At 39.1% G+C, this 23,094-nt stretch overlaps 1 protein-coding gene across 1 annotated transcript in view; it reads right to left on the bottom strand.

Moving 5' to 3' along the window:
- Window positions 1-4,183: 4,183 nt before the first annotated feature.
- The window catches only part of dnaaf1 (dynein axonemal assembly factor 1), a 43,378-nt gene continuing 24,467 nt past the window's right edge, over window positions 4,184-23,094 (bottom strand). Inside the window, exons 4-10 of the mRNA XM_042061063.1 lie at window positions 22,305-22,526; window positions 22,046-22,212; window positions 9,013-9,134; window positions 6,243-6,409; window positions 4,921-5,180; window positions 4,735-4,782; window positions 4,184-4,639 (exon numbers count right to left, since the gene is read on the bottom strand). Of these exons, the coding sequence (XP_041916997.1) occupies window positions 4,595-4,639; window positions 4,735-4,782; window positions 4,921-5,180; window positions 6,243-6,409; window positions 9,013-9,134; window positions 22,046-22,212; window positions 22,305-22,526 (1,031 nt within the window). The 3' untranslated portion in view covers window positions 4,184-4,594. The remainder of the gene's footprint in view (window positions 4,640-4,734; window positions 4,783-4,920; window positions 5,181-6,242; window positions 6,410-9,012; window positions 9,135-22,045; window positions 22,213-22,304; window positions 22,527-23,094) is intronic.

The raw sequence follows: 23,094 nt of genomic DNA, 5'->3' as shown, positions 1-23,094 counted from the left end.
ACACAGTGTTTCCGCCGCTGCTAGAATATGAGCGGCATCACAAAAGCACATTAATAATCAATCAATTAATAAATAAAAGAAAAAACATACAAGGGTTAATTGCAGGAACAGCAGTTGGGTAAACTTGCTCGTTCCTCTCCAGGTTTGATGTCAACAAATAATAGTAGGCTAACTTATCTATTGGCTTGCATCTCTCAAGCCTATGTCATATTTAATATTTTCTTAAAATAAAAAACAAGTACATTTACATTAAGTCCAATAATCTTACAATCTCTAGATGCTTCAGTGTGGTGAAAAGATCATCAGCTGAGAAAGGTAGCATTTGCTTATCAGTTTGATACTTCAAAAAAAGCTGGCATTCTTGAACAATTAAGAGGAAAATGTTGGCTTTGACCAGAAACATAGGGTCAGTGCATGCCTTTCCAATAGTTTCAAAGGACTTGCTTTTTGGATGTGGTACTTTACAGTCATTAAGTGTAGGTTCAATGTCCCACTGTTCCCAGCTTTAAAAGCATTGTGTATTATGTGGAGACCACAACTCCCTATGTTCAGGAGTTTGGAGCCAGTCTCCTCCGAACCCCTGGACAGTGTGTTGAATAATTTCCAGTTAACATGTGGGCCATCCATGGATAGCTGCAATAGCCCATGGATCCCATGGAACAGTGTTGCAGTTGGTACGTAATTGCTTGTGGAGGGCAATAGCACATGCATATCTGAGAAAATGTGAGTCAAAAAAAGTTGAGCTAACATAGTCTCAATCCCAAAAACTGAGATATACATGTAATTGTTTTATCTGGAGGGGGCGGTTCAAACTCTCATCGAACAGTAGGACGTATGCATTTGTAGATTTTACTTTTGACAAAAGTAGGGATGATAAATGTGGCACAATACCAAAGGTTGAAAAGTAGGCTGCTTTGTCATCCCCACAACTGAATTTAGAGGCTGTTGCTGTCTGGGAACATGAGGTGGAAATGCCTTTCCCTGCACAGCTGTTGAAGGAGCCATGCTTCTCGACCAAGTCAAGCCAGAGTCCTGCATGGATCCATTTTTGGAGACCCACCCCCGCAACTGCGATAAATCACACACAAGCTAAAATCATTCCAAATAAAGTGCTTTATTTTTATCTTGAACAATCTGCGAAGGGCAAGCACCAAGACATCTGTGTGACGTGTAGATATGTGGGGTTTTGCTAAAATGACTTAATGCTACTGCCACCTTTGTGTGTGTGTGAACTGTGACTGGCAGTTTACATAGTTCAACAGCTTTATGAGCAAGGTAGAGGACAAGGTTGGCTTTGGTTTCCTTCAATCCCAGGGGAGCTTTAAAGTCTTTGATTGGTGTAGAGTCTTGTATTTTGTATCCCTTATCATGTGCTTTTCCCTTTGTATGGACCTGTCTTGTCCTGACTTTCATGGAGTTTGTGATGGTATAGTTGTTAAATAATAAGTAGCCTATATGTCATTGTAGCCTCGTGCCTTACTTTCAACATTTTCAAAGAAGCATTCTGCCAGATCTGGGCAAGAGTTTATGTCACTTTTCCTGACAACCATCTCCTGCACAACAGCCATGTCATCTATTAAGATGCTATCCAATGTGTGTGTTAATTGCACTGAGCTACTCTGTAGATTGTTCAGAGGATGCTGTTTCTGAAACCAGTCACAATTCATGGATGAAGGCAGACTTAGCTGTAGTGGGCAGCATTAGGCTTGCATATAATTAACAAATTCATATGTTCCCACAATTTCCTGCAAGTCCTGTTAGCAGAATTATTGAAGACCAAAGAGCTCATTGTGGACTTCAGGAAGTCTAAAGCTAGCACACACCCCCATTCTCATCAATGGGACTGAAGTGGAGTGTATCACCAGCTTCTGATTTCTGGGTGTCCACATCTCTGAGGACCTCTCTTGGACCCTCAACACCTCTACCCTGATCAAGAAGGCTTACCAGCGTCTCTTCTATCTGAGGAGGCTAAAGAAGGTCCTCCAACCTCCTCAGATCCTGGAGAACTTCTACCCCTGCACCATCAAGCGTATCTTTACCAACTGTGTCATAGTTTGGTATGGCAACTGCTCTTCCCACGACCGAAAAGCACTGCAGAGGGTGGTGAAAACTGCCCAACGCATCACCGGTTCCTCACTCCCCTCCATTGAGGCCATCCAGAGCAAGGCGCACAGCAGGTTCAGAGGAAGCTTCTTTCCTGCAGCTGAACTCTAGCTCTGCATCCCGGTGACAACCAACCAACTAAGCCCCCCCCCCGCGCCCAATGCCTCCTTGCCTGTGCCTGTTGAGGTGTTCATGACCATGGCAACCTTGACAGGCAGACCCCCCCCCCCCCCCCCCCCCCATGTATGTTGTTCATACATTGTTTTTTTTTGTTTTTTTGCACTTCTGGTTAGACGCAAACCACATTTCGTTGTCTTCATACTTGTACTCTGCAATGACAATGAAGTTGAATCTAATCTAATCTATTGTGGTGAGTGCAGAACATTACTTTAATTCAAATGATTATTAGGTTATGTGAAGGAAACTTTTAATCAGTCAATGTGTTTTTGCCGGGGTTTTGCCGGGCATAATGGTGGTTACACCCATCACTGGTTGATAATCATGACATCTCATGTCACCCATGGTCATATTTATTACCTAAGTCATTCAATTTTATTAGAAAATGTATATATATAATGATAATACCTAACATATATCCATTGAAAATGTTTTTGGTGTTCCGCCATCTTGGATTTTGGACCTGTCCAGTCCGGGAAAAAATTGGAAACTGGTTTTGCAAACTATAGGGCAGCCATCACCAAATGGCGGACCGCGGTCCGAGTCCAGACCGTGACGTGATCCTATCCGGACCCAGACCATAATAGCCTAATTTAGATTTTCACGTAAGATTTCAAAGCTGCGCTAAATGTTTCGTTGGTTAGGATAACAGCATTTACTTCAGGTCAGCTTCAGGAACCATCATTTCGCTTGCTGCTACTCAGCCAGTGAAATCTGTGAATTCTGATAAAGTCGAGTCAGTGGGTAAAGTAGCCTACTATGGAGAAGAGACTGATAACGAGCGAGGAGAGGAGACGGGACGAGAAACAATCAGATGGATATCTAAGTTAACGATATGTAAGTTATTTTCAAATCATCGATTGCTCAAAGAGGAGAAAGCTAGACAGCGAGAACAGAGCTTTATATAACGATACGGGGCAATACCACGCAAAACTGTCACGTCCGTAACGCCAACTAAATATGGATGTGACAGTTTTGCGCGGAATTGCCCTGGACCTCTTCTATATATTCTGAGACAGGCGATTTTAAGCGCCAATTTGAAGCACCTCAACTAGACAAAGCATATATTTTGAACAAGCATAGGGTAGGCTAGGCCCATTCAACAGTGAACTGAGACCACAGAATATTTTACGATTTAAGAATGCAATATGATTGATCCACCACAATCTAGTTAAGCCTACATGCATTCACTGCCCAACAACGTGATATTCCTGGGTTTCCAAGGATTTCGGGTCAACATAAAAAAAAACTAAAAAAATTAAATTAAACTTGCTGATTAATGGGTTCCATTAATCAGCAAAGGAACCAGCTGTGGAATATCCATCCTTGTCTCAGCTCAAATTTTATTTTCAGTTCACGTTAAGATCTTAAAAATAGCCAAGGCTACTGAGTTTTTCTCCCCAATTAGGCTACTCTTATCTTGCCTTATTTCTCCTCATTTCGAATGTGGCCTTTTAGGCTACTTATTTTATTTCACATTAAACATTAGGCCTAGGCCTACAATCTTCTGTTTCTTGAATTTCCCCTTGGGGATCAATAAAGTATGTATCTATCTATCCTAATATTATAGCCTACATACATATACATAGCCTAAACACGCACGTTAAACATTATGATGCTCTGGACCTTTGCTTGAGGAAATTTTCCGTAACTGGACCTCGCTGAAGATTAATTGAATACCCCTGCTATAGGGTCTGAAGAAGTGAAAAAAACATAATTTGCAAAAATCTATATGAAATGTTCCAAACACCTTTTTTTGCTACATATCGCCCTGCACTAGTTTGTTACATGACTGTTTTTGCAAAATGCTGTACTCCAGATGTTGATATTAAAAGTATTTTTCCCCAGACTTGTAATGTGAACCTTTACTTTTTCCTATGAATAAAGTGACATAAAATAATGATTGCATATCAATTCATCTTTATTTATTACTTCATTAGTTTCAATTCATTATGCTGCAAGCATTTTTGCTCAAAACCCTTTGATATACACATTGACAAAACATATCTAATAATGCCCATTCTAAGAGGTCATTCTTACCAAATAATAATATTATGGAAGTTGGCATAGACATAAAATAACAAAAACATGAATTACCAATGCAGGACTGGAGTGGGCTACATAAGTTGATGTCCCATGTAACATGAAGGTTGTGTTAGCACTGCAGTGATGTAAGTGAAGCAGTTTTGATAAGTTATTCTTCTATAAATTGGAGGTATTCCTTGTCTTTTTCTAGAATAAACAGCTGGTTGGTCAGTGTCATGTTTCATAAGGTATTCTGACTGTGAAGGAATGTCAGAGGTTAACTCCATAGTTATTCATCTCTTGTGATGATCTCTATGAGTGTATGGGAACCATCCTATTTAAAAATGGGAGGGGTAAAGAGAAAGAGAAAACAATGTATAGAGTGGACTTTAAAAATGGGATTGTAGTGTTTGTGAGTTTATAGCTTACCTTCATTAGTTCTTTATGCTCAGGAAGGTCATCCAGATCAGGCAGATCCTGTGGGGCATGAGTCAAAGTCAACATTTGGAGTAATGTTAATATTGATTATGTGTATGTTGGCAGAATTCATGTTCAAGCTATGTATTTGTTTTCTTTGCCTTAGTGTGCATGCATATGCCTGTCAATATAGCTCACATTAATCCAGAGTGTGCTCTTATTTGAAGGAATGGGGGAATCAATCTGGTCAGTAGGCTCAATGTCACCCTTAATGGCTTCCGAGCTGGGACATGAATGATGAATGTCACTGCTCCCAGATTGTGACAGGTCCTTTTCCGATGCAGATTTCTCATTGCGGTCATTTTCAAATATTGACAGGTCAGTTACATCAGGCTCTGATGCCCTGAGGTGCATCTGAATCTTCTTAGTTGTTGAGCAACTTAATGGTTGTTTCACTGCTATTTGGGACACATCAGAAGAGTCCCACAAGAGGGTGAGAAACAGTTTGTCTGAGTGTGTAAAGCATGAATATAAAGTATATAGATGCATTAGCAGTGTAATTGGTTTGTTTACATCCTCAACTACTAATACAATATTCCTTCTCTAAAACGTAGAGAAACCCAAAATAAGACCACAGAGTTGTCTGCACAGACTAGACAGAGTTGTCTGCACAGACTAAACTTTTTGTTTTTTGTTGTGGTGTCATGGAGCGATGCAAACAATAAATCGGTGGTCGTAACAGTAAATATGTCATATTTGCGTTCCTCTCTCGGCGTCAAATTGACTGGCATGCGAAACAAACACTGTGAAATTGTGCCGAAATCATGTAATCTGACCAAGCCTAAAAGGCTAAAAATTGGTCAACTACTATGGAATCAAAATTGACCCATACCTTTTGTACATGTGTATAGATAGGGAACTGAAATTCCTCATTGGCTAACCAAAATTGGTTAGCCAATTCCTCATTGGCTAACCAAACCTGAATTGGCTCTGAATTGGCTCTTCAACCAAAACATCAAACATCAAATTTGTCTTAAAAGTGTTTGTAGTTCTGTAAAAATTACGCCTAAACGCAACAGAGATTTGTAACTGCAGAACAGATTCGTAATTGAAAGACAGATTAGTAACCATGAAATGGTTTGTACCGGTAGAATATATTTGTTGGAGTGAAGGACATATGAGTAACACTGAAAATTGTTTGTTTTTACAAATCACAGTCACAAATCAGTTTTACAGTTACAAATCCTGACACACACACATACAATATGAGACACTTTTGATCCCCAAGGTGGCGCAAAAGAAACCCCTTCTTTATTACCCATGAAGTACAGTTGTGGCTATCTAAGGTTTATGATGGTAACAGCCCAGGTTTAATCATGTTTTATGAATCATGTTAATCATGACATTAAGATAGAACTTTCCAATACATTTCTTGGAGCACACAATGTTACAACAACATCAAGGATGATGAACACTTTCATTAGACAATGAATATATGTTATTATAGTTTGACTTTATACCTCTCTTCTGCAGTTCTTTGGCCTTGTTCTGCTTTAGCGCTCTGTCTCTGATGGCAGTCATTGCATCCAGGCTTTCCTGTATTTTCCTGCGTTCCCTAGTTTCCCACAGTTCCCTCTCCCTTTTCTCACCTTCTATCCCCTCTGCAGCCCAAGCCTCTGCGCAAGCCCTAAAAACACAAACAGTCCACAAGAGGGATGTTACAAAAGGGATTAACAAAAAGCTAACAGTATCTGCAGTGTTAATGATATGAAAAGCCAAATAAATACAGTATTACTTATACCAATAGATATTGTATGTTTATGTAAACAACACCAAGATTACCTCCCTGGGGACAATGGCATCATTGGCAATCCTGAGATTTACATTTAGATTTATTAAAGATCCCATGCCATTAAATCCCATTTTGCCTGTTGTTTTTGAAATAACATAGGTCAAAATGAGTTTGTGACCTGTGGTAAGTTTGAAATCTATGCAGTTTGTCTGCTGTATGCAATAACCAAATGAAAGGAAAAAGCTGAAAAATTGAGCCAATCTGGATAAGCGGTCATTGCTAGGTAGCACTGCCTAATTCTTAATCATGGTCCTGCCCACTTGGTTGGTTCATAACCACCCACAGAAATTCTGACAGAATCTAGATTGAGCTAGTGCTACACATAGTTGCTATGGCAGAACAACAGTGAACCTGTGTGTTACGCCTAAACAAACATTTACATTGCATCTCCTGCCTAAGAAAGAGGAGTTGAGGGAGAAATGGTTACAATTGTAAGGATCCTGTCTTGTCCTGTTCTACCAGTCTAATGTTTTTCCATCATGTCTGCTCCTCTTGTGGCTTCCTGTTTGCTTTGTTTACTTCCTGTGCCATGTGCTCCTTTGTTTGTTTTGCCATGTGTTTCTGTTCCCTGTGCCTGTGACTCTGCCCCTCACCTGATCGTGGTTAGTTTAATTATGGTTTCCACCTGTGTCTTGTTCCTTATTCACCTGTGCCCTGTTAACCCCTGTGTATGTAAACCCTCCGTCTTCCCTCAGTCCCCTGTCGGCCATTAATGTTGTGCTACGTGGTGGTGTGATTAAAGATTCCTGTTTGTGCCTCAAACTTGCTTGCGTCTTGGTCCAGCTTTGCAACCTTGTGACAACAATATATTTTTGGAAAAATACCGGAACACTATTAAATTAGTGCTGTGTTTGCCGCATTTTGAAGACGATGACATTGCAACTTTGGCGAGTACAGCAGGGGGTTTGCATCAAAGCTGGTAATGAAACCTGGAGTTGTGCCATCACGGAGGTTGCCCACCTCTCCACCAGCCGTAAGTACATTTATCTACACAAGGAAATCCTATTTAAAAAAGTTATATGTAACTACATGACCTATTAAGGTTTTGCACCTACGTCATAATGTCATGTGACCGTTTGTTTACAACTAGAATGGTAGGCAAGGCACTGCAGAGAGTGGTAGGCAAGCCTACAACAGTCGGGTTGCATAGGCTACACATAGTTACAAATAGCTTCAAAATTGAAGCTTGTGTAGGCCCTAACAGTTGGTTTTTGCAATAAGAAGCAAAAAGGCGATGAACGACCGTTTAGCCTACCTATCCTAGTGGTTGTGGAGGATGATCGTTAGCAGCTGTGAAGTCTTTTATTCTCAAGATCGCCTACTGTCTACGAAGACGTAGGCTAAAATACAACTATCTACAGTCATCCAAAAATGAATTGCCAGAGACAGGCTATGAAGGGAAAAAGTGCAGCATTTTAAACATGGCAAGATTATTTTTACCGGAACAGTTTGTTCTAATTTGTCTCGTGAAATTCGTGCTTGTGGACATCACCTATCTTCTGTCCTTCTATTTCAAGTTATCATGTGTGTCATTTGATTATATAATCACAACAAATGCTAATAAATGAAAACAGAATAGGCTTTTGTGCTATAGGCTAACGTTACAGGTCACTTAGGCTAACTCCCGTATGTCAAAATAAACTGATTTGATCCTAATAGTTTAGCGATCACACACAACAACTTAACACAGCAACCTCAAACACCACTGTTGAACCTAGGCTACTGCTTCAGTCATGTAAGAAATAAGCAGTTTATGAATTATCTTTACCCGTTTAATCAAGTCCACATGACCAAAATAACAAATTTTCTTTCTGAAAATTAACAGATCACTCAATGGTCAAATTGGCATCATATTAGTTACTTAACATGGCTCATGCTAATGCTCATGAGTCATTCAGTGACAGGGAATTTGTAATGTGTCTCCGCTATTGTTGTTCAGGCTTGTTAGTTTTTTGAACATTTATTTTATCTAACAGAATGATGATGGAAAAGACAATAAATTGCAATTGCAAGGATGGGTGATATCCTTGCGCTATGTATGCGCAACTATGTTCCATTAGCCTAAAATCGTGTGACTGAAAGAAAATTACTTTCATGATCCTCTTAAAGTGGCAGGCACTACCCCCTTGCAATTAACTGGAACAAAGGAAACAGGAAGTGTCAGGAAGCACATAGAACATGACAACTAGGAAGTGACGCAGGAAGTAAGGTGTAAGTATACTCTTTTGATCCCGTGAGGGAAGTTTGGTCTCTGCATTTATCCCAATCTGTGAATTGGTGAAACACACTCAGCACACAGTGAACACACAGTGAGGTGAAGCACACACTCTAAATACACAAGACTATAAGAAATCAATCCCATAATGATAAAACTAAAGACACAGAACCTCAAACATGGACACCATTATTGTTTAGACTATACACACAAAAAAATGTACCTTTCTTTGGGAAATACAGGCCTGTCATCCAGATAAGTCAATTGATTAAGATGCACTATCAGAGTCTTCCTATAGTGTGAGATGTTTTTGATGACTTCATTCCCCATGAGATTAAGAACACGCTGAAAAGAGACACAAACGGGTCATTTGAACATGACCAGGTTAGTCAAACAGGTCATCTGAACAGTGATTTAGATACAGAACTTTTTTTGCAGAATTTGCCCCTTTATCATCAATGACTTCGTCATTTAATGTTTATTGTTGTCTTCACTCATTCTTGTATTGCTTCATCCTTATTCCTCTGTCTTCCATAATGTATGATATGGCTGTATTTATGTGTGTAGTGTGCAAATAAATGTAAAAAAGCATTAAGTGCATCTATACCTTTTTTTTTGTGCTATATCAACCATCAACCACCTATTTTTTATTCAGGGAGAAATTGACTGAGCATCAAGCTTTTTTACAGCAATGCCCGGAGTTACAAAACATACAACAACAATAATCAAAATAACAAAACAAGAACAATAAAAAATATACAAAAGGGTAATAATAATAAATGGAAAGAAAAGAAGGGGAATGTATAAATAATAATGATATAAAAGGTCTAAATATTAGTCAAAGCAAGAACATTAGCAAGCCAGATCATCAATCATACCCTTGAATTGGTCTAGTGACACAAACCTATCTAACTTCAATAATTCTTGCAATTTGTTCCATTTACTGTGAGTTTTAAACCCATCTCTAGTTATTAAACTTAGTGAACTGTGGTAAACTGCATCAAGTGATTTCAGAGTGGAAGGGAATGCATGCATATACAGTCACCATAAGTCTTGAATAATGGTCATTCTGCTTTCTAAAGAGAAGCAAGACCTAACTGTACCTAATTTAATTTTTACCTTTTTTGTGAGATCAAGCACATGTGTTCTAAATGATAGTTTGTTAATGTGAATTAACTATATACTGATATCAAATATAAAAAGTTGATATAACAAGTTGGGACAAACATAATCTGCAAATCTCTCAGAAATGACAGACATGTCAAATGACTATTTTATAGAAAATCGAAGTTGATACCAGCAACACATCTCCAAAAAGTTTGGATGGGACGACAAGAGGTTGGAAAAACAGTTTAATGAATACGACAGAAGGAGGAACATTTTATAACTAATTGGGTTAAATGACACCATGATTAGGTATAAAAAGAACATCCCAGAGAGGCAGAGTCTCTCAGAAGTGAAGATGTGGAGGTATTCATTACTCTGTGTAAACTTGTGTCGGCAAATAATGAACATGAAATAGCAAATAATTTGGAGATTTCATCATCTACAGTACATAATCTCATTAAAATATTCAGAGAAATCTTTGAAAACATCTTTGAGCATGTGTAGTTGGCGAAAACCACACTACTGCTGATGCAGCCACTGGCGGGCCAAGTATTTTGAGGCTGTGGCTTACACTGACTGTGTGCCCCTTACATACAGACGCAAACATCCACTTGTCTCTTTTGTGTCATCTTAGCTATCATGGGTGTGGATTTGAGCTAGAGTCTAACATACACCAGCCACTTAGTGAGTGCACACCCAGTTCACCTGTACACCGAGACGGCTGAGGTGACTGAATGTAGCTATCAGGTGTTATTTCAACTTCATTGGAGATGATGACATTAGCGGCTAGCCATCCAAACATTTTTTGTATGCAGGGTGCAACCAGAGGGGTATTTCACAAAGGCAGAATTAAGACATCCAAGAGAAGTGATAAAGCAAGGTTTGGCATAGTGTTGTCTGGTCATCCTAGCTAAAATAAATGCAGAAAATGGCGCCATTCACACAAAGTGAACAACCGCTTTTGATATAGACTAACAATGAAGTCTTTGGTCTGTTCATGCCACCTGAGAATTTTAGGGACTGCTCCCGTGATTGCATTGTTTTTCCGACTGCAAGTGTTCATTAGCTTTGCCGTCGGAATGTGCGGAAAACATGGATGCCACAACAATGGTTAAATCATACGCTAACTAATCTTAAAGGTCACAGAGAATCAAAAGATGTTTTACCTAATCTTTTTTGAATAACGGTAGTACGAAAAGAGCTAGACATTTTGAATGTTTCCAATATGTTCATAGAAATTCCTCTTTTAGAAATGTTTGCCAGAAATTGGGCCAATCTGAATGGATACATATTACGTAAAATGCAGTGAGATACATTTTACGTAATATGTATCCATTCAGATTGGCCCAATTTCTGGCAAACATTTCTAAAAGAGGAATTTCTATGAACATATTGGAAACATTCAAAATGTCTAGCTCTTTTCGTACTACCGTTATTCAAAAAAGATTAGGTAAAACATCTTTTGATTCTCTGTGACCTTTAAGATTAGTTAGCGTATGATTTAACCATTGTTGTGGCATCCATGTTTTCCGCACACAGAGACAATTCCATTGTGCTCTCGCGAGAACTCTGGATTTCCAGGTTAGGCTACTATAGGGAGCCAATAGAGAGTAACTAGGAGAGGAGTTACATGTGTCCTCTTTGGCTGATTGAAGACCAGGCGTGCTCCAGCATTCTGAATTAGCTGTAATGATCAAGTGGGTAAGCCAGCTACAAGTTTGGAGTTGGCTAATAGTAGTGACTAGTGTGGCAAGGCTAATTTCACGTCAGTTAACCATGGTTTTGTTGTGAATTGAAGGCAAATTAATAATGACTAAATTCAGAAACTTTACGTTACTCATGTAGTCACTTTATTATAATAGTATTGCTACTGTGTTACCTGTTTAATGTTTGAAGGTAAGTTAGCCTACCTGTTATCTTGTTGCTGCCATAGTATACCGTAACATGAGCGAAATAACTAAGCAGCTGGGGCAAGATATCTTTACGCAAAGTGTCAATTTCTTTGCCCAACTGAATTGTAACATGTCATTTTCTGGAGTTAGGCTATGTAAAGACTTGTCTAACGATATCCGTATTATCTGTCTCCTAATTAATGTTGTCAAATGCGGTCATTTGAATGTTGGTTGTCAGAAAGCTTGCTGTAGTGACATGGTAACGTTCAAAGTGGCAAAATTTAACGGTGACCATGACTCGTCTCCTATTCTAAACCATCAAAACGGCCAAAAGTCATTTTTTTTTTTTTATGAAACTGGTATATGTCATATATTTAAATAAAGCCGAAAATATGTTGTCATGAGTTTGGGTTTTTTTTTTTTTTTTGTTCTCAAACTAATATTTATTTTTCTCCATGTAAATAGTGTTATTTGTTTTCTTCATGTAGTTTATCTACCTTTAACTATGAAATATAATTCATGCCCATCGCTTGAAATATTTCTATTGAGTTTGACATTTGAGTAGAGTAGAAATGAGTAGAAATATTGAGTTTGAGGACTTTATAGCCCAAAACTCCTTCAGCTCATAATAAGTCTCAATTATTTATGGGTGAGTTGCCCCCATAGACATAATAGAGAGTAGATGCCTCATTGACCTTTGACAGTGGAGTGATAAAGTCTATAAATATTCTCATCACTATCTAATTTCACTTCATTTCAGGTGAAGGGGATAATTAAATCCAGTATTGTCCTGTTGTTGATTAGCCTACTTAAAACAGGCCTTGGTTTTTTTTATTACTGTTTACTGAATATTTTGTTTAAGTAATTATCCGAAATCCAAATAATTTCCACACCTTAAAGGGGAATTTACTGAAATTGAATATTGCTGGCTCAGAGTATTAAAACAAGATAAGAAAATATGAGACAATTTTGGGGATTTTCCTTCTTTGCATTAGTTTTAATTTTTCCATTGAAAAGAAAATATTAAAACTATGATGTTGGGATATTGGTTTTAATCTGTAACATGATTTCTTACATTTGGAAAACATAATTTCATATTACATTAATTATATCACAAACTCAAAAATAACTGCAGCTTCTTGTGATTCAGATTTGACAGTAAATTGGAAAGTGACGTGAACTTTATCCTTTTCAGATGAGTCTCAAAGAACATGTGAGATCACAATGAGCCTGGCCAAAATGATTGTGAAGGACTTGCAACCCATTTCCCAAATTCCCAAACTGTACGAGAAAGCACAAAAAACGGTAAAGGACTCCATACAATCAGCAAGCAGTCTGGTTTTAACAACCAGCATGTGGACTGCAAGAACCACCAAAGCTTATTTGCATCTGCCAGTCCTTGTCAATAAAATGTCCTGACAGTCAGTCTTGCAATCTTGCAACAATCCATGTAGCTGTGCAGCACACAGCAGACAATATATCTGAACTCCTCACAAAAATAACTGATGACTGGGGCATCACCAGTAAGGTTCATGCAGTTATTACAGATAATGGAGCCAATAAGGCTGTGCGTAAAACTTGTTGGATACATATTCCTTGTTTCTCACACACATTGTGAAGGACTCCATTAAGGCTGACACAAGTCTCGAGTCTAGCTTGGAGAAATGCAGTGCTATTGTTCGGTTCTTCCACCACAGCACTAGAGCGACAAACTAGAAGTACAAAATCAGTTGAACTTGCCACAGCATGAACCAAGCAGTAGATACTAGATGGAACTCGGTGTTGTCTCAGGCCTTTTGAAGAGGCCACTAAGGAGGTGTCAGCAGAGCGGTACATGTATGTAACCATTTCTAAAGTCGTAGCTCTGGTCTCTCTTCTCCAGCAAGCAACCGCACCTGCTGGGCAGAGTAACAGTCTGGCTTCACAACTTGCAGCACAATGCAAGTGACTGTTCCAAAACATTGAACATAACCACACTCTTGTAGCCAGCACCTTTTTGGACATTCGCTTTAGAAACATTGTGTTCTGTGATTCTGCAAATGTGGAAATGATTAAATCACGGATCACAAAGATGCAAGCCCTGGCCTGCGCTGAAACACAGCGTCAACCAGACATGAAGCCGCTGCGACTGCATCAACTGTGACACAAGTGACCCAAGGGTCACCTGCTGAGTGTTCATAATCCAAGGGATTATGGCGGGAGTTTGACAGTCGGGTTGTGGCTTTTCAGAGCAAACGCACAGCAAACACAGATGCATATACTGAATTGAGAAGATGCATGGAGAAAAAGGTGATCCCAAGGAGTGAGGACCCTTTGATTTGGTGCAAAAAAAAATCAGAACTGTAATTTCATCTTGATTTAAACTATTTGACTACACTTCTCTTTAATGTCACTACATTGGTGGTGTACAACTAATAATTGACTGCCTGACCCTTTAACCCTTAGAACCCTAAACTGTTTTAAGGGCATTTTCACTACCTTTAGTTAGAAGGATTTATCCTGGTCATTGTGTCAAGTGCCATACACACATGCTATATATTGTGTGTTTTTTTTTTTTCCAGCAGAGTCTAGGCTACCTAAATCTGCCACAATTTCATGTATTAATTCTTGCATTGATTTAATTTTGATTTTCAAATAATAAAAATACAAAAAAAATGTATTATAAAAATTCTTATATTTTGACATGTAGCTCACCACTGCACGCTGGCAGCTCGACTTGCCTTACATGTGTGTGTAGAGCAGACTGCCCTGAATCTGGCAATATCATTGCCATTGTGTAAGGATTCTGTGGGGCTGAGCAACTTAGACATATGTGGTGTGCGCCTTACAGAAATAAATGGAATTTTTTGATTTAGTGATGAAAAATGACCTTTCTGCGCTCCATATCTGTGACACGAACTGATCTGACCTGACTTGACCCGAGTTTGCGTGTTAGCCTGTGTGTGCCTATGGTGTATGCATTCATAATGATTCTCTACAACAACTTTTTTACTGCATTGCCATGAACAAAGTAACGGCAAAAAAGGTGTTTCTTTGTTGAACAAATTGGGATGCAATGTGAGCCTTGAACTGGATGCCTTGCCGGAATTTGCTAGGATCTCAAAACTGGATTATGAACATGCTTTGCCATAGAGAAACGCACAATAGCGTTGGATTATAAACATGCTTTGCCACAAAAAGACAAAAAAGTGGGGTAAGTCCAGCTATATGAAGTTATTATTTTGCTGTCACTTTGTCTGTTTTATAACCCTGAAGGATGTACTTGGTATCAAATGATGGCGCTGTGTCTCCTCTTTCATCTGACATGTGTGGCATATCTATCCGATTATGGGTCCGCGAGTAATTCAAACGAGAGTAATGAGTGTGCAGCATTGGTTTGTGTACATGACGTTATTATATTGCAGTCACTTTGTCTGTTTTTATAAGCCAGAAGGATTGATATACATGGTACCAATGGATAGCCCTGTGGCTCTTTCATCTGATATGCTTACCATATCTATGCGATCACGAGTAATTCAAACGAGAGTAATGGGTGCGCAGGTGAACGCAGAGAAGTATAGACTGTAAATATGATGCAATTTAATTTCATGGTTTTTTTTTTTATTTTTATTTTCATACTGGATCGTACAGACAAGTGCATAGTCTCGTTGGAAAGCCCCACTTCTGTTCTGTCACGCAATAAAGGTTGCTGCGATGAATAGTTCCGGAGCAATGTAACAACAAAAAAAACAAAAAAAAACACCCCCTTTCTTCTGACTCCCTTTGCATTAATCAGGTTCTAAGGGTTAAGGACGTGAGTAGCCTAATTACATTTCTGAGTGGATTAGAAGGCTTGTATCTCACTGTGTTCGGCTACGAGTGTAAATCACTTTTTGCATTGTGGATGCAATATGTGGATGCAATTGGGAATGTCTTCTATGTCATTAGTTAAAATAAATGTTAAATAACTCTAATGAAATCATTCTTGGATCATAGAGGTAAATATCTTGCAATTTTATTAATTTCTATGATTTTTGGCAGCACTACTCAAACTAAGCCCATAAGCTAAAAGGACATCTCCAGGTAAACATTTGCCAATGAGCTTCATAGCCTACTGTCTTGATGTCAGTAAACCAAGTAGGCCTTAATTAATTTACTTTCATAGCTTAGGTAGGTTAGCAACACCAGGTTGAGAGATGCAAGTAAGCAGATCAATAACGTTAGCCTTCTATTTATTGTCATCAAAACTGCAGAGGAACGAACACGTTATAGGGCAGACTTTGGTGTCTGCAGAAGTAAGTGTGGTATCTGGCTCAATATTCTGCGCGAGGGACTGTTGTGGTAGTTTCCCCATGAAATTTCACCTATGATGATTAGTCAAATTTGCGAAAGTTGCGGTGTTTGGACAAAATTGCGAGGTCGCCTATAATTCGCAGGGATTTGCTGAATTTGCGTTAATTGTTGCGATCACAACATCACAAATTCCTGGAGGGACTGGATATCATCGTCCATTGTGTTGGTTGACAGACATCACATGGGAAGCAACCATCGTGATGCCACGCCCCAACACACGCCGGGCACTAATTCCTGCTGTAACATAGGCTAAAAAAGTGGTCCCCAAACTACGGCCCGCCACCTCATTTTGGCTGGTCCCCCAAAACATGTCCATAGTGTATATATCATCCGGTCCGCACGGGAGTACAACATCGTCAAACTACAACCTCCGCAATTTCCCCCATTCATTCTCTATGGCGAGTCTTAACAGTACACATGTAATACTCTTTTTGTCTACTGGTGGTTGTTTTGGCACTGTTTTGCGTTTGCCATCGAAAACGGAATGAAATGTAGGCCTACCTGCAAACAATGTAAGAGGCCTATGCTGACTGCATCAGTGCTCAAAGTATTTTAAAAATGTATAAATTAATTGTTAATAACTAACTAACCTCTATTCAAGTAATTTCTGGGATAATTATTTCTATTTTTTATTCACTCGTTCAAATGTTCATACAAAGAGTTCACAAAGTTATCAGGTGATTGAAAGTTAGAATGGTGGTCATTTCAGACCACTTCAGCACTTCATTAAATTCTTATAGTTTGAGAACTGTGTATGCAAAGACACAGAATTCAGAGTTCACACATTTTTTAATAAAATATACTTTTGGGACTCCCTGCTAATACTTTTGGGAATGCAAACGTTTTTTTAATAATAAAACGTAGTATTATTTAATTTTACACTGATATGGCATGATGACAATATAAACACAGCTAACAATGGTATTAAATTGCAATAGCCTATGATTAAATGTAATAGAATATTCAACTAAGGTAGACTGCTGTTCACAGCACTAAGCTATTTATGGTTACTGATATAGAACTACTCAGAGTCTTTGGCCAGGCATAGTGAGCTGGCCCTCGGAAGAAAAAGTTTGGGGACCACTGACGTACAGTAAGAATGTGGGATGCTGCATAGTGTACTACTGAAGATTTTAGATGAGTGACCGCGATAGTCTTTAGCTTTTGTGCTAGGCCCAACGGAGGCTGGCAATGTGGAATATTCCGATGGTTGGAGCATGTGCAATGCAAGTGTTCAGATTTATTGTCTGTCTGTCTTTTACGACGATTTTCTTGGAACAGATCTTTCACACAACTTCAGTAGCCTGGTCAGTATGTATCTTTGCTGTCCACTTTCATCAGGCCGTATAACCTATATAATATATTAGGACATCGCCCAACCCTATTGTTTGCAAACGTATTGTTTGTGAAACTAAGGTCTAGGACCCGTTGTGGTCTAAATGCACGTCACACAAACAAGGATACGGAAATCTGTCTGAAAGTGTATTTAGGGATAGAACCTAAATGGTTATAGATCCGTTGAGATCAATTACATTTCTTTTCTTATAAGAAATGTCTTCAAGAAGAGCTTTAATTTTGACTAAACTCCCCTAAGAATAGGGTACTTAAGTTTCCACTGAGCCCCGGACGGGCAGACAAATGTCTGTTCAGGAGTTTTTGACCTCATTTTTAAGAATGACTAAACAACTTTTGTAAACACAGCTCTGAAGTTCTTACCCTTTTTATTGAGTTAACCACATTAAGTACGAGCCAAGGGCACAGGGACTCCGAGATAGAAAGAGACTCTGAAGTAGTCCACCTTCCTTAGCCCCCAAACCAGGGAATTTGATTCAGATAGAGAGAGCCCCTCAATCAAGTCAACCCTCTCGTACATCCTAAACCAGGGGTGGGCAAACTGCGGCCCGCGGGCCGGATCCGGCCTGCCAAGCACTTTCATCCGGCCCGCTGAGCATTTCATTTGGTTATCAGGCTGCTCGCTATTTTTTTCATGCGATAGAGACGACGTTGGTTAGCTTTACTGCAAACTGCTTTTCACTCTCCTTAGAGAACGTTTACAATGTCAATGTCAAAACATCATGTTAAATAGAGATAACATCATGTTAAACTAAGTTAACTCTTAGTTATCTCCTTTGCAGCAGATCTAACGTGAACATGCAATCCATTTAATTGGGAACGCGCCTGCACTCACGAGAGGGAGAGAGAGCCGCAGGTTCCAGCTGGCTTGTCATTGTTGATAATTGATATCTCCTTCTTATAAGAAACTTTTAAAAGGAAATCATGAAGGCAGCAGTAGTTCCCACTACTGACCATTTAAAAAGTGTAAGAGGGCCATACCGTAGCAGGCAGAAGATCATTGAGAAATAAACGTGAATTAAAGCGACAGTGCACAATTTATACATTTGTTAAACAGCATAAAATTAGCAGTATTTTAAGCAATTCATATTTTAAAAGATATTTTGTCATACTAAATTATAGGCTATAAAAATGTATTTTTTTATGTGTGTGTCGTGGGGGGTGTTTGTTGTGCGGCCCGCCGGCCAATTTTCAAAACCCAGTGTGGCCCTTGAGCCAAAAAGTTTGCCCACCCCTGTCCTAAACCCATTGAAAAGGGGCCCTTGCACCAGACACACTGAAAGATACTTTCTCTTTTGCTCTGTGAGCACAGCTCAGACCTAAGACCAGCACACACCTTCGCACACACAGAGTAGCGATCTCTACTGTGTTACGGGAGCCCCGTAGACACCAGAGTGGACACAAAACGCAACACTAGGCTAGATCCGAAGTTTAAACGAAGCCTAGCTGTGACTTGCAGTCACCTGATATCACCATCAAATTAGAGGATATTTCAGAACTATTAAGAGTGTCTTAAGAGCAATGCACGAGTGTTCATGCTACAAGCATGTTTGGGAAACAGTCGGAAAAACCAAACGAACAATCGTAAGATGAATCGTAGAAAACCCTCGTAAGTGCGTGTATCCATCGGTATCGGGAAACCGGGCCCAGCTCCGTCCACCAGCAACAGGTCTCACCTGCAGACAATAGGAAACAGCACCACCACAGGGTAATGGAGGGACATAACACCCCACTAATGGTGAGTCCAGTCTCCATAACAATATCAATTTAATTACCAAAAACAATAATGACACGTGACTCAATTGGCAGCCCGCCGGCCAAGTACGGCCCGTGAGGTCATTTGTACTGGCCCTTAAAAAAAAAAAAAAAAATGTAATATCTAGCAGTAGTCCTGCAGCCACTGCACCTCAGCCCATTGCACAAGTTACATTACAATTACATTTGTACATAAGTTGAACGTAAGTTCCATCTTAGTTTAGTTTCAACATAAATTGGCACTACCTTGGAGTTTATGAACTACTAATATTTAACAGGTTGCACCACACAGTTTCTGTCAACAATATCACAAAAACCACGAGTACAATTTCCGCAAAACTTGGAAAAGTGGAGCAGATCCGACTCAAAGGGAATTTTAAAGTATTTCTATATAGTAGCCTGTTTTTTTTCCGCAATACTAGCGAAAGAAAAACTGGGAGAGTGGACGTCTCTCTGTGTCCATTTAGTGAATGATGAATTTGTGCGTAGGCTATTGCTGATGTCACTCTTTTCCACGTTTTACAACATAAATAAATGCATTAATAGTCTAGTGAAGTCAGAAATGAGCCTGTCTATAGGCCTCTTGGAAATCATGTTGCATGTTACATTAAATGCTCACTCAATTGCGATTCGAAGCAAAAAGTATCACTGGTAGATAATGAAGGTAAATTGCATTATAGTGATAGATAGTATAAATGTGGCGACGGCAAACGTTTTGTATGCACTTGTGGTTAAAGTGAATCGTAGACTATGTAATAACAAAAGAAAGTAAACGAGATGATTTGCACCTCCGTTCACCAAATAAAGGCCGTGGTTGTGTTTCTACAATATGTTGGCATAACACGTAATTTCTGTCAGAAACCAAGTAGTCTAGGCTAAACGTTTTCATTGTCCGTGTGAACTATGACTATGTCCATGTCCAATATGTTTAATTTATTCAAGCAGTGAAATTTGGTTTAATGCATGGGGTAACGTGACATGCGTCTCACAAAAGACGAATCTGTCCCTCTCAAAACACAAAATAGTGTGATCGAGAAAATAGATATAGAATAGAGCAATCAGAAAAAAAAAAAGTCCCGGCGGAGATACCCCCGGACCCCCGTGTTATTGTTATTATTATTATTATTATTATTATTATTAGGCTATTATGACTAGGCTGCCCCCACTGCTTAAAAAAAAAATCTAGATGAAACAGCTGGAACGCGGTTCATTCTCATTTAAATGGTGGGAACGTCAAATGTAACAAGTAGGTCTATAAGTCGAGAAGCGCTATGAGACCGATTACACATTTAATTCACCTGGACAGTGTTTGAATCCTGTTTGTACTCACTGGAAATCTTGGACCTAGCAGTTACTGCGCAAAGCACAGATTCCATTACTATTTATGTTATCACAGATTTCATTAGCCATATTAGCCACCACCAACCGGCTAATGATGTTGTTATGCATACAAAATACAACATAACACCCATATTGCTGCTGTTGTACTTCATTGTCTACAGCTGTTAATGTGATTACTCATATTTCAAGCCGTATTTCTCCAGCTCCTCAGTCCCCATTACAAACTAATTGAATAGCCCTGCTGTAATCTAAAGGATGAACAAACACACCGGACACACACACAAAAACAAACAAACATGACAACAGTTACAAAGTAACCGTAGACAAGAAAACATTGACAAAGGTACTATTAGATAAAGTGTGCATCACGTATTTATCGGGTAAGTGTGGATTTACAGATTCATTCACCCAGAAAATATATATCTGTAAGCTTAAATCATCAAAAGGATCTGTGCGTTAATCACACTGTAACGGTGCGGTAGCCCGTTACCAGTGTTACACCACATCAGACTACAAGCTATCGCTACAAACACACCGACACCGTTTCTCACACAGGCCTTTATTTTGTGTGTACCGCACGAACGTGAGCATGCAGCTGGCAGTCACGGAAGCAACAGAATCTGCAACACAAACACAAAAGCACCTTCGTCAATAAACTACTTAAACTTCAGGAGTGGCCAACTGAAGGTTTAGTACTATGGACAATAAACTTATAAACTTGGCGAACAATAAACGAACTAGCATAAAACAAAGAGCAGGGCTTACCGCTTACGTTAGTCTGTTTACTTCCTGGTTTGCGTTCATCAGAAGACCCGACGGTAGCTCTCAAGAGACAATTATAGTTTTGCGGAGTGAACGTCATAGGCGTGAATGGGGCATTGTTGTGTGGGAAGAGGGGTGTTTGTGTAGTTAACAGGATATGTATGTTTATTGTGTTTGTAAAGGTGGTGGTGTTAATGTCTGGTAACCGGATAATGTATTATATTTCATTAGAGTATTTATATATATTTTTGTATTGGTTCTAGGCTGTTAGACAATGATTGATTTTGGGACAATGATTTGGTTCTGGCCAGGGGCTAGAAGACCTGTGGCAGACCAGACAGCAGGTAGAGTGGGTTAAGGTGAGAAAAGAGCACATGTGTATGACTAGAGAAAAGAGATTTTCCACATTTAGCTATATGTAAAGTGCTATATTATTGAAGCCATTTTGCTTGGAAAAAGTTTAGTTTCAAGTATAGTTAAAAGTATAAATTAGTTTGATTGATTATTTTGTTTTGGAGTTTTTTTTTTTTTTCTTTTTTCTCTTTTTCCTCTGAGATGACCATACCCCTGTTTGGGAAGGCAGATAAACAGCTTTTGGAACATCAGCATCGCCTCGCTGCTCTGTTTTTCTAGGCCGTAAGGCCAGCCAGGCAACACACACACAGCAATAAAGGATAACATCAGTCTTTTCAGATACAGTGGCTATGTGCTTACCAAATTCGGCATCTGCTCCAATATGTTGAGTATTTGTGGATCACTCAAACGGTTATATGAAAGGTCAAGCACACTGATGGATGGACAGAGGGAGAGATGATCTATGTCAGATGTGGTTTCCAGAGCATTGTGGGAAATCTGCAAAGTACTCAGCACCCGAAGACATGCTGTAAAATACAGAAATATCAACTTAAGTCATGTGCGAGTATGTGTGTGTGTATGTCTGTGGGTTGTCTGGTTTGAGTAGGTGTGTTCTCACAAAGGTTTTGGATGGTTTTGATGTAATTGTTTGAAACATTCAGTTGATTCAACTTGCTGAGAGCTTGTAGGTTCTCCAATGTGTGAATAAGGTTGTGCTGTAGGAACAGACAGCATAGCTCCAGTTGGTTCTCCAGGTTCTCGATCTTGCGGATCCCATTCACTTCAAGCCATAAGCATCGCAATCCTGTGAATTCATCTAGATTCTCTATCACAGAGAAGCCTAAAAATGATAGAGGGAGAGATTCATCAACCCTTCAAAGAAGTTTTCATATGGTGCTATAATCATGTTAAGTCCCGAGTGCATTACAATGTGCCGTTTCAAATTCAGTGTCACATTTTATTGTGCACTTTTTTAACATATCACGGCATACTCTCTGCTTGACGCTAAGATTGTGTTTAACTAGTGTATTGTGTTTAAACTGTGACATTTTGTATCATTGTAATGATAATAATGACAAAGTAATTTTGTTGAGGAAAATTTATTTTTTTAAGAAATACTGTTAATTTGATGCTGTTTAAGGTCATCCTTTAAAATATATTTCTTTGCAGTAACAGCCAAAAAAATAAAAGTAGGTAGGTAGGTCAATATTTTTTTTTTTTTTCCAAGATTCAATTTATGTATTTTTAAGACATGTCACTTTAAGACTCTTTTGCCAGCTCCACTCAAATATAGCCTATGGCTAGTGCTGTGCCTATGGCTGTGCCCTCTCAGTTTATAAATGGTCAGTAGTGGGAACTACTGTTGCCTTCACAATTTCCTTTTAAAATGTTCTTAATAAAAGGAGATA

The sequence above is a fragment of the Alosa sapidissima genome, chromosome 14, assembly GCF_018492685.1.
Source record: "Alosa sapidissima isolate fAloSap1 chromosome 14, fAloSap1.pri, whole genome shotgun sequence".
Taxonomy (NCBI): Eukaryota; Metazoa; Chordata; class Actinopteri; order Clupeiformes; family Clupeidae; genus Alosa; species Alosa sapidissima.
This window is presented reverse-complemented; position numbering and strand designations above follow the sequence as displayed.